The 11,564-nt window shown below is 51.7% G+C and overlaps 2 protein-coding genes across 3 annotated transcripts in view; one reads left to right on the forward strand and one right to left on the reverse strand.

Moving 5' to 3' along the window:
• Window positions 1–927: 927 nt before the first annotated feature.
• Window positions 928–7,544, reverse strand: NR1H2 (nuclear receptor subfamily 1, group H, member 2). 2 transcript variants are annotated; one of them, XM_006868153.1, is made up of 9 exons: window positions 7,502–7,544; window positions 7,288–7,416; window positions 6,703–6,708; window positions 6,063–6,353; window positions 5,707–5,987; window positions 5,395–5,574; window positions 4,119–4,218; window positions 1,186–1,394; window positions 928–1,074 (listed from the first exon to the last, which is right to left on the reverse strand). In XM_006868153.1, the coding sequence occupies exons 1-9, from the start codon at window positions 7,542–7,544 to the stop codon at window positions 928–930; spliced, it is 1,386 nt and encodes a 461-aa protein (XP_006868215.1). The 2 variants fall into 2 exon arrangements, with proteins under 2 accessions (XP_006868215.1, XP_006868216.1); XM_006868154.1 differs by lacking the exon at window positions 6,063–6,353.
• An 898-nt stretch (window positions 7,545–8,442) lies between these two features.
• Window positions 8,443–11,564, forward strand: part of NAPSA (napsin A aspartic peptidase) — a 35,017-nt gene continuing 31,895 nt past the window's right edge. The window contains exon 1 of the mRNA XM_006868384.1: window positions 8,443–8,856. Within this exon, the coding sequence (XP_006868446.1) occupies window positions 8,443–8,856 (414 nt within the window). The remainder of the gene's footprint in view (window positions 8,857–11,564) is intronic.

Genomic DNA, 11,564 nt, shown 5'->3' on the forward strand with positions numbered 1-11,564 from the left:
AAGAAATAGAGCCAGAATACTCCTTAGCAGGGAGGACGGCGAGACTTTTTACATACTTTAGACATGTTCTCAGGAGGGGCCAGTCCCTAGAGGACATCATGCTTGGTACAGTGAAGGGTTAACCAAAAAAAGGAAAACCTCCAATGAGATGGGTTGACACAGTGGCGACAATGGGCTCAGACATAGGAAGACTGTGAGGTAGGTGCAGGACTAGGCAGTGTTTCCTTTGGTTGGACACAGGGTCCATGAGTTGGAATCCACACCACAGCACCTAACAATAGGGACTCTAGGCCCACAGGGGACTGTCATTACTGAGCAAAAGCCCATGCCCTCATCAACTTCCTTTGTCCTTTACAAAGGTCCAGATTCACCCTGCATAGAAAGGTGGTCCCACTCTGGGGCCCCTCCTCTGCTTCCCGGAGGTCCAGTACACCAGGCTGTGTCCACCGGGGTCTGGCAGACCTCTGCAGGACCGGGTCCAGGGGCTGGGACAGTTGGAGACCCCAACAGATCTCTGGACTCACTCACTGCAGCTCGGAGCAGGTTTATATGCGGATTTTATTTCCTATGTTTTTTTTTGTTTGTTTTTTGATTTTTATTAAATAAAAGTAGCAGAGGGCGAGGGGGACCCTGGGGTCTCCTGGAAATAAGGAGAGTCACGGGCCCTCCCCTCCTTCTGCTCAAGGTGCACTGCGCGGTGGGCTTGAGGTGGAAGCTGGTGGGGAGGGCAACTGGGATCAGGCCGGAAGAGGTCAGAGGTCGGGACCTGGGACTGCCTCCGCCCTCCCAGGAAGACTTGCTGGGCATGGAGCGGAGCGTGTCTGCCTGGATGCTAGCCGGCCGGGCACACCCCAAGGGGGCTCCCTTCCCGCCCTGGGAGGAGAAAGGGCGGGCAGTGGCATTCGTCTGTTGGAGGTCCGAGGCCTCTCACTCATGGACGTCCCAGATCTCTGACAGCAGGGGCGGCAGCTTCTTGTCCTGGAGCCGCAGAGCGAAGACTTGCTCTGAGTGCACGGAGCTCAGTGTGCGCAGGCTCACCAGCTTCATCAGCATTCGCGGGAAGCGCAGCTGGTCCTATGGGAGGGCGGGCCAGCAGGCAGGCGGCCGGGGGCAGAATGTGGTGAGGAGGGGCTGCTCCGGCCAAAATCAGGGTGGGCTAGGGGCCAGCCTCCTCGGGGGCGGTACCTGGGGCCTCTTGATGCGTGTGTAGGAGAGCAGCGCTTCCACGTACGGCTGCTGCAGCGCCTCCACCCGTTTGGGCTCCTGCACGTTGGGCCGGTCGGCAGAGAAGATGTTGATGGCGATGAGGAGGGCGTACTCAGCATCGTCCAGGCCCAGCCGCCGCATGGCCCGTGAGAACTCGAAGATGGGGTTAATGAACTCCACCTGCAGGCCTGGGGCAGGACAGCCAGAGGCTGGGGGTGAGAGGCTTGCCCCCAACTTGCCTCATAAACCCCCCTGCCCTGGACTCTTACCAGCCCACCACCCATGGTGGTGAGGATAACGCCCTTGTCATTTTGTTCCCTTATGTGCCCCCAGGTCTATTCGAGTGCCTGGCACAATGTTGTCTGGGAATGCCGTCAAAACTATTCCAACTCATAGCAACCCCGTGTTGACAGTTTACAGAAACAGACTACCACTGCCACTGCCACGTCTTTCTCCCACAGATGGGACTGGTGGGTTTGAACCACCGACCTTTCAGTTAGCAGTCAAGTGCTTAACAACTGTGCCAGGGCTCCTTCCGTATAGATGATGGGAACCTAGGAAACCCTATGGAGCCCTGGTGGCGCTGAAGAATAAGCACTTGACTACTAACTGCTCTTGGGGGAAAGCTCATTCTCACCCTCAAGACTGCCTCGTGCCTGCCCTCAATTTTAATGCGCACCTACAGGGGCCATCCCCACCTGTCTGTGTTGAACGCTGGTGGCTTGCATGTTTCAATGATGTCGGAAGCTAAGACCATCTGCAGTTCAAAGAGCAACAAGGCTATCCACAGCAGACAGGTTTCATCAGAACTTCCAGACTAAGACTAGGAAGAAAGGCCTGGCCCTTTACTTCAGAAAATCAATCAATAAAAACCCTATGGAGTACAACAGAGTGGTGCTGGGCATTGTGCTGGGAAATGAGCACTCCCTTCACTGGGCCTGGTGGGAAGGTGCTCAAAATACACTGTGGCTGAAACCCTGGACTCGAGCGTGGCATTCATCGATGGTGAAGCAGGAAGAAGAACAGGCGGCATTTTGTTTTGCTGCGCATGCGGTCTTGGTGTCCACTTGATGACAGCTCACACCACCGTTCTGGGCAGCAGGCCCTGAAATGAAGCTGCCTGCGCTACAGTGAAGGACATGGGCCTTCTGGTAGCATAGTGGTTACGAATTGGGCTGCAAACCGCAAGGTCAGCAGTTCGAAACTACCAGCTGTTCTGCGGGAGAAAGATGAGGCTTTCTGCTCCCGTAAAGATTTACAGCCTCGGAAACCCTGTACAGGGTCACTATGAGTTGGAACCAACTCCATGGCACACATAACCACCACTACCACCACCATGACCCAAAAGATTGGGTAGGACTTGCAAATGAGGTGCTTATAGCCCACCCAGGGGATTGGATTGTTGTTGTTGTTAAGTGCCAAGTGTCAACTCAGTTTTGACTTTTAGCTACCCAGTACAGAGGTTCCAAGGAGTGGCTGGTGAGTGTGAACCACCTACCTTATAGTTCAAACCTATCTTGCAGTCCTGCACTTATCCTACAGGACTCCTGGGGACTGGACAGCTTGCTAACAAAGAAAATAAGGTACTTGGCACCCTCATTTGGGTGGGAGAATGCAAATAAGGTGTAAGGAACGCAAATGTGGTTCAGTTTGCCTTTTGGTTAAGCTTCAAATGAGGTCTCATGACCATCCAGAAAGAAGAGCAAGGAGTACAGTATGTTCTTTGAACCCAAGATCCCTGCACCCAGCTTCCTTGATCCAGGAGACAGAGAGCAGTGAACACCAGAGATGGCAAGAGGCGGCGAGCACCGTGGAGAGACAGAGGCAGCAGAATGGGCATGAGAGAGCCGCAAGCCTCCGGGCCCACGGAGTGAGAAAGCCGAGAACATTCTGGCAGGAGGCTTGCTGGCTGGCAGCGTGCAGTGCTTCTGAGCACTTGCTGGCAGGGTTAAAAGAACTTGGTCATACTTGCCACAGTAGCTGGGGGACCACAGGCCTCTAGGGCCAGAGAGCAGCTGGTCTGTGGGCACAGAGGAGGTGATGCTGTCCTGACTGAGGCACCCCTTATTCTGAGTCCTTTCTAAATCTGAATTGTAACCTGATACTTTCTAATTGGGGAGCGTGGTGACTCTGTATGACATGCACTGGACTGGAAACCACAAGGTTGGCAGTTCACGCCCACCAGCCACTCTGTGGGAGAACGGTGAGGGCTTTCTGCTCCTGCAAAGATGAACATACTCAGAAATCCTATGCAAGGTCACCATGAATAGAAACCATCTCCATGGCACTTAACAACAAATTCCTTAATAAGGGAGCCCTGGCCCTGGTGGTGAAATGGGGCTACTAGCCAAAAAGTTGGTGGTTCAATGTGGTTGTTGACTCCCGTAAACATTTACCACCTTAGAAACCCTATGTGTCGTTCTGCTCTGTCCTAGAAGGTTACAGTGAATTAGAATGGACTTGGAGGCAATGGGATGGGTTTGGTTGGGGGTTCATCTTAACATAAGCAGACCACCAGGTCTTTGCCCTGCAGGACCACAGGTAGGTTCATCTTGTCAGCCTTCAGATTAGCAGCTGAGCACTTAACCTTTGCACTACCAGGGAGTCCCAGTCTCTCAGACAAGAAAAATCTGTTCCTGGAAGCACGCCCCCTTGTGGCGCTTTTCCTCACAGTCGCTCTTTGTGATGCCCTGGTGGTACTGTAGAGTAGGCACTGAGCTAACAAGTTTGGCAGTTCAAAACCACTAGCAGCTCCGTAGGGGAAAGGTGAGGCTGTCTTCTCCCGTACAGATTTCCCATCTCAGAAACCCTATACAGGGTCACTGTGAGTTGGAATCTACTTGATGGCAGGTGGTTTGGTTTTGGAGTAGAGCGCGCCCCCTTGTGGCATTGTTTGGTGTGGTTCTGCTTACCTGCACGATGGAAGTCGTCCTTACTGTAGGTGAAGTCCTTGAGGAAGGTGATGCACTCCGTCTCATGGTTGTAGCGCCGGGCCGTCTCCAGCAGCATGATCTGAGGGTGGCATGAAAGGGGGTCGGGGGAGAGCACGAGGGGGTCTGCACTCTGCCAGGAACTGCTCAGGGGCATCCCAACTCTCCAGCAAGTCTCCTTCCCTTAGCTTGTTGAAGCGTCTTCAACATTCACTCGGCCCAAGGAGGCCAGTCTCCCCAGGATCAGTGTTCACCTCCTGCCCCCTTTCTTTCAGTCAGCTCTGGCCAACATGAAGACTTTCCACTTAGAACAGTGTGGCCCGGCCAGTCCCAAGCATGGGAGCAGAAGCGTTTGTTTTGTCTGTGTGGTTTACTGACACGCATGCAGCCGGCTGCAGCTGGGGGCCCTTAGGTTAATTCCTGCTCGTAGTGAGCCCAGGTGACATATTAGGACTGCTCTGTAAGGTTTTCTACGCTGTCATCCTTATGGGAGTACCTCTTATAGAGTTGCTTCTTCTTGTTATTAAATGCCATCAAGTTGGTTCCGACTCATAGTGACCCTGGATAGGGTTTCTGAGGAACGGCTGATGAGCTTGAACCACCAACCTTGCGATTCAAACTGACCTTGCAGTCTAGCCCATTAACCCACAGCGCCACACCAGGACTCCTGAAACACTGCTGGGTAGATTCAAATCGCCCTAGCTTTTGGCTGGCAGCTGTGCACAGAACTCTTGTGCGCCAGATCCCCTATACAGTAAGCACTCAATACTTGTTAGCCCGTGGAAAACTTGTTTGGCACATTATAACACGGGCCCCTCCAGCCCAGTCCTTAAGCTCAGCCCCTTGCCGCTCTTTTCCTGGCTCAGCAAAGCTCTTGGTGGTCTGGTGTGTGCACTTTGCATCTACCACCCTCCTTGGTAAGGGATCCCTGCAGCCTGAGAGGCACAAACGGTTAGGTGCTCGATGATTAGCTACAAAGTTGGCAACCTGAAGCCCCTTCAGAGGCACTTTGAAAGACAGGTCTGGTGCTCTACTTCTGATTGGACACAACCTTGAAGTCCTACTCTGAACACATGAGGGTACCACAAATCAACATCAACTCACTGCAACAAAGAACATCATCCTCTGTGGAATGTCACCCCCAAGAGAGTAAGGACTAGGAAGACTTGCTAGCCACTAAAAACCTAGTATTCGCCTGGGCTCCTCTCCTAGGTCTCCAGGAAACGGAGAGCAGGGCCAGGTTGAAGTTGGGCAGTACCTCGATGGTGGAGGCCTTGAGGAGGGCTATCTGGTCCTCGCCGCCCAGCTGCAGAAAGCCAGGCACCTGCTTGGCGAAGTCCACAATCTCCTGGACGGAGATGATGGCGAGCTCTGTGAAGTGGGCGAAGCGCTGCTGCCGGGCGTCCCGGGACTGAGGGTCCGCCCCCAGGGGCCAGGGCTGGGGACACAGGGCGCGGGGTCATGCCCGGGACTCCGCCCTTGAGCCCAAGCCCCACCCTCTGGAGCTCCTGCCCAGGCTCCCTGGTTTGCCCTGGGGCCTACTGGACCCAGGCTGTGTCACGGACCATACCGTGACCTTGGGCTGGTCAGAGAAGGAGCGCTTGTTACACTGCAACTGGGCCGCCACCAACTGCTGGATCATCCGCTCCTGAGCCGCTGTTAGCTGGACACCCTCTCCTTCCCCGGAGCCCTGGATGCCTGCCTCCGGTCCCCCAGGGGAGGCCCCAGGTTCAGAAGCCGAGCTACTGCCACCTGCTGGCCCCACAGGGGATGTTTGCTGCTGCTGCTGCTGCTGCTGCTGCTGCAGTTTCCGGATCTTCTTCTTCCGTATCTGTTCTTCTGATAAGACGCCTACGAGGGGTCACGGGCCTCAGCAGGGACGCCAAGCAGGGCGGGCAGGTCCCCCGCCCCGACGCCCACACTCACACTGCTCTCTCATGCCCGCCTCCTTGCACTTGCGCAGACGGCACAGTTGGCACTTGCGCCGCATGAAGGCGTCCATCTGACAGGTCCCGCCGCCACGGCAAGCGTATCTCCCGGCCCCACCTCGGACCACACTGCGCCGGAAGAAGCCTTTGCAACCCTCACAGCTGAGGACATTGTAGTGGAAGCCGGAGGCTTTATCCCCACATACTCGGCACAACTCGTGACCCAGCATCTTGGGAGCGGGACCCTTCTTCCGTTTGCGCTCAGGCTCCTCTGTTGGGTCTGGGGTGACTGGGGTGGTGGGCAAAGACCGTAAGAGACAGGACATTAGGGATTAAACTGTGTGTCTATCCACACTCCCCTTGTAAACTTGGCTGCACCATGATTTTCAGTATTGTGCATTTATCGTCCACTTCGTGATCTAATGTAATTACCCTATCTGTTGTAAATCCTCACCTCTTAAGATGTTATTTAGGCAGGAGAGAAAGATGAGGCTTTCTGCTCCCGTAAAGATTTACAGCCTCAGAAACCCTGGACAGGGTCACTCTGAGTTGGAACTGACTCCACGGCACATAACAACAACAGAGGCACTTATGTTAATAAGATAGGATATAATCTACAGGACTGGGTTGTATCTTACACCAATCTCTTTGAGATATAAAAGTGATCAAGTAAACAAGCAGGTATCAGAGGCATCACCAACAAAAAAGAGCCATGAGTAGAGCATGTCCTTTGGATCCAGGGTCCCTGTGCTGAGAACCTCCTAGACCCAGGGGAAGATTGATGATAAGACACACAGCGATCTCCAAGGGATGTCAAGCCACGGATGATGAAAAGAGACAAGGACCTTCTCAAATAGCTAACAGAAAAAGAAGCATTTCCCTAGAACTAGCACCCTGAATTTGGATCCCCAGCCTCCTAAATTGTGAGCGAATACATTTGTTTGTGGTAATTCTGATATAACAACACTAAAGAACGAAGACACAGAGCGGTAAGGAGATAGGTCCATGAGAATCATGGGGCAGAGGGTTCCTGATTAGAGAGATGTAAACAGCCAGGAAGATGGAGATCCGGATAGAAAGATATGACAGTGGGCCCCAAAGAATGAATCAAAGCAAGAGATGTCAAGGGAGAACAAGAAGGAGTTTTTGCCATTTCCCCATCTTGATTCCGCTTTCAACCTTCCTAGTGCCCACCCTGACCCTGTCCCTGGGCCCTGTCTCACCCACGCTGCAGGCAGAGCCTGCCCCATCAGTGCCTGGGACATCAGGGTCCAGGCCCCCAGGCCACGGCTCAGAGCCCTCTTCCTTTATTGCAGGTGAAGCAGGGGCACTGGCCTGAGGGGGGCCATTTCCTGGGAGAGAGACAAGAGGGAGGCATAGTGAGTATCTCCTGACCAATGTACTGGGGAGTGGCTATGTGTGGATGGGGTCACTCACCAGGCAGAGGGCTGTCCAGGGAACTGGTGGTGGATGTGGACATGGTGGGGTCACGGAGCAGCCTACAGATTAGAGGGGCGTTAAGAACTTCAAAAGGAGCATTAGTAGCACAGTGGTATGGCTACTACTGGAAAGGTTAGCAGTTGGAACCCACCAGCTACACGTCCGGAGAAAAAATACGACACTTCTGCTTCCATAAATGTTGTTAAGTGCTGTCGAGTCAGTTCTGTCTCGTAGCGACAAAGATTACAGCCTCAGAAACCCTATTGGGCAGTTTAACTCTGTTTTACAGAGTCCTGGTGTGGCGCTGTGGGACAAACCTCTGAAATGAAAGGTCGATTTGGACTATGAGTCGGAACCGACTTAACAGCACTTAACAACTCTGTCCTACACCGTTGCTTTCAGTAGTAATCTGCTCAAGGGCACAGGTTTTAACAGTCGAGGGATGAGGAAGGATTCCCCTCCAGACCAGTTAACATGTACTTATGGGGGTCCCTCCTCCTTTCTCCATCTCTCCCAGATTCAACTTCATAAAGACTCCACCCCCAGCCCTCAAATCCTCCCACCCGTCCTTAACATATCCTGCCCCTTTTCTGCCTCGAGCTCCTCCCCTCTCCATGTCCCACCAACCAGCTTTCCTCAGGCCCCGCCCCTCTCCCTGTCTTCCTACCCAATGCCCACCAGGTCCCGCCCCTCCTCCAGTACTCCGGCTGCCTTCACTTCCTCCCGCCCATCCAGTTTCGCCCCACCTACTCTGACTCGGACTCCACCTCACCTGACTTGAGCAAACTCTCTTCCTGCCGTATCTTTTCCATCTAGAGCCCCCACCAGCCATGCCAAGTTCAGTTCTCAGCAAAACCGATCAGACCCTCTCCCAACATCTTACTCCTAGACCCAGCCCAGGTCCCTCCTGTCCAGTTCAGTTCCCCCCACCCCCCACCATGCTCCGCCCCCACACCTTGCTCCAGGTCCCGCCCCTCTCCGAGCACCAACGGGGGGCGGGGCTCATGGCTGCACACGGGGGTCTGGTGGGCGGCCTCTCGCAGGGTCTCCTGTTCTTGTTGCCCTGGAAACAGCTGGGATACGGAGGGGAGGGGGTAGACGGAAAGAGGGGGAGAGAGCGGAGCAGCGCGCGGAGGGACTGGAGGCCCCGGACCCAGAAATCCTCCCACACCTGCCTCCTCCTGAGTACACCTGCCTCTGTCCCTTTCCTTGACTCGGCTTTCTCCTTCTCTCTATCCCCTTGCACGCCGCCACTGCTTGGTCCCCTAAAAAGTAACTTCGCCACTTCTTCCGGCAACCCCGCCGCGCGTCACTTCCACAAGGGGCGGGGAGTGAAGGATGACAAACTTCCGGTTTGCATAGGACCGGCTGAATTGACTGCCCTTCAGGGAGGTGGCACACCCACCGGAAGTGTGCCCGTACCTGGTAGCATTACTGGGTTGCCACAGGCGGGTTCGGAGTCCTGGTGTGGCACTGTGGGATAAAGCACTGTATCCCAAAGTCGGTTAGAACCACAAGGTCAAACTCACCAGTCACTCCTTGGAAACCTTATTCAGGGTCACTATGAGCCTGAAGCAACTCGATGGCCCTTAACAACAGATGGATCTGGAAGCAGCTATCAAGTGTCTTCCTCTAGAGGGCGTGGCCTGATCCTAACCTTCCCGCCGCCCGCTCGGAGCTGTGTGACTTTATCACTTTGTGTCCCTGTCTGTGCCTACGGCTGAAAATTGGACATAAATCTTCTTAGCTGTACCTGCCTTTCATACATGGCTGATTTAAAGTATTTTTGTTACTTTTTTTGGTTACTTGATATTTTGGCTGCTTGTTCGGTTTAATTAATGACAGACTTGGACACAGAAGACCTATCTTTTTAAAAATAACCTTGTTGTTCAGTGCCTTCGAATCGGCTCCGACTCATGGTGATGGTGGTAGTTGTGTGTCACTGAGTCGGTTCCGACGCACAACGACCCTGTATTAAGGTTTCCAAGGAGTCCTGATGTGGCGCTGTAGGATAAGCACTGGACCCCAAGGTTGGAGGTTCAAACTAACTAGCCGCACCTCGGGAACTGTATTCAGAGTCACTATGAGTGGAAATGACTCCAAGGGTACTTAACAGTAACAACATAGGATTTTCAAGGCGTGTCTGGTGAATTTGAACAACGGATCTTGGGGTCCAGTGCTTATCCTAAGGAACCACACCAGGACTCTGTTTAAATAACTTTTTTTTTTTTTTTTTTAAGGTTTTTATTGTGGATTGAGTGAAAGTTTTCAGGGCACATCATCGGTTTCACATTCAAACATTCATATACCTTGTTTCATTACATTGATTATAATCCCCTTCACATACCATCAGTTAACAGAGTTTCTCTATATCCTCTTTAGCTTTTTTTTGGGGGGAGGGGGGAAACTTTGCCTTTTTGGAATTTACAGTCTCGGCTTTTAGGGAAGGTTTTTACATTTATCTGTGGGTATCCAGGGCTCATGTATGGAATTACTAACCAGCATAACTGAATAATCAGAAAAGGGACATTTTGCTATGTCTGCTAGGTGGCTAAATGTTTAAATAACTTTTGGTGTAGCGCTGTGCACGGGACTGTGAACCACAAGGTCTGCAGTTCAAACCCACCAGCTACTCCTTGGAAATCTTATACAAGTCTATGAGTCGGAACTGACTCAAGAGTACTAAGAACAGTTGCTCCGCTAGAGAAAGATGAGGCTTTTTGCTTCCTTAAAGATTTACAGCCTCAGAAAAAAAAAAAAAAAAAAAAGATTTACAGCCTCGGAAACTGTATGCCAGGTTGCTATGAGTCAGAACCTATTCCTCCACGGCACATCACCACTACCTCCACCAACGATCGCAAATTATTCTTTTAAAACTTGGTCTTTTCCTACCTTTCCCCACCAATTCCTAGCATTTAAAGAACATTTTTTTTTAAAAGAGATATGAGATAGAAATGATTCCAACCTTTCCCTTCTTAGATGATAAGGTCTGTATATAATAATCATATCATATATAAAAACATATTAAGAGTACATGATCCGACACTTTAGTATCTTGTGTTGTCCACCCAACACAAAGATCCATTTATGCTCAGCAAATGCCCCACCCATTCCTGGCGTTTGAGGCTATGGAATTTTCCACCTGGGGTGTTACCAATATTGCAAACTGGAGAATGTGGAACTCCTAGTCTGGCTGAACTATGTGTCTCCAGCACTTCCTTGTGTAACATTTGAGGCAATTTACTCAACCTTCCTATGCCTCAGTTTCCTTTTTCTAAATGAAGAATGAAAAGAGTTGACTTTATTGTATGGTTTGGATTAAATGTGGTAAACAGTATGAGCCAGGCTGGGTTCAAATAAAGAGCTTGATATTTTGGAAAAACGTTTATTCTTTTTGTTTGCTAGTTTTATTGTGAATTATGTGACTGTTTACATGGGAGAACATTAGCTTTACATTCATCCTATCTTATATTGTTTCATTGCCATGGTTACAATCCCCTGCATGCATCACATCATCAACCAACCAAAAGGTATACCCTGTAAGCCTGCTGCTCCCCCCCCCCTCAGCACACAGCCCCTCTCCCTCTCTGGGTCTAAAGTTCCCAGCTGCTCCATCTCTCCATGTCAGTCATCGGCACTGCTTCTCTGGGTGGGGTCCCGCACTCCTCTCTTCTCCCTCAGGCCCTCTGGATCTAGGCTCCCTCTTGAAAGCTTGTAAACCAGTCACTTCTTGGCTTTGTAGCCTCTCATTTTGGGTAGCCAATGTCAAAGTTGCCCATCCCTGTCTACTCTGTGTATGGAAGGGGTGGGAATGATCCTCGCTGTAAAGATTTATTCCCTCTTTTGAGCTACTGCATCCATAGGTGTAGGTCAAGTTCATCAAATTGTATCAGATGACTCTTCTCCCTTTATGGAAGGTGAAGGTACCAGAAATGAAGTTTCATTACAATGATTACAATCCCCTCAGCGTACCATCAGGTAACAGTATTTCCCTCTGTGCACTTGAATTCTTTCATTCCTCCTGCGTCTTCTGGTACCTTCATCTTTCCTCCTGTTGTAC

This window comes from Chrysochloris asiatica, unplaced genomic scaffold (genome assembly GCF_000296735.1).
Source record: "Chrysochloris asiatica unplaced genomic scaffold, ChrAsi1.0 scaffold00116, whole genome shotgun sequence".
Lineage (NCBI taxonomy): Eukaryota > Metazoa > Chordata > Mammalia > Afrosoricida > Chrysochloridae > Chrysochloris > Chrysochloris asiatica.

Bases quoted from the DNA above. Each gene is read 5' to 3' on its own strand.
- NR1H2 (XM_006868153.1), bottom strand. From the start codon at position 7,544: ATGTCCACATCCACCACCAGTTCCCTGGACAGCCCTCTGCCTG. The intron at 7,417-7,501 runs GTGAGTGACCCC...TCTCTCTCCCAG, and splicing joins CCTGGACAGCCCTCTGCCTG to GAAATGGCCCCCCTCAGGCC. The intron at 1,395-4,118 runs GTAAGCAGAACC...GTCCTGCCCCAG, and splicing joins GGACGACTTCCATCGTGCAG to GCCTGCAGGTGGAGTTCATT.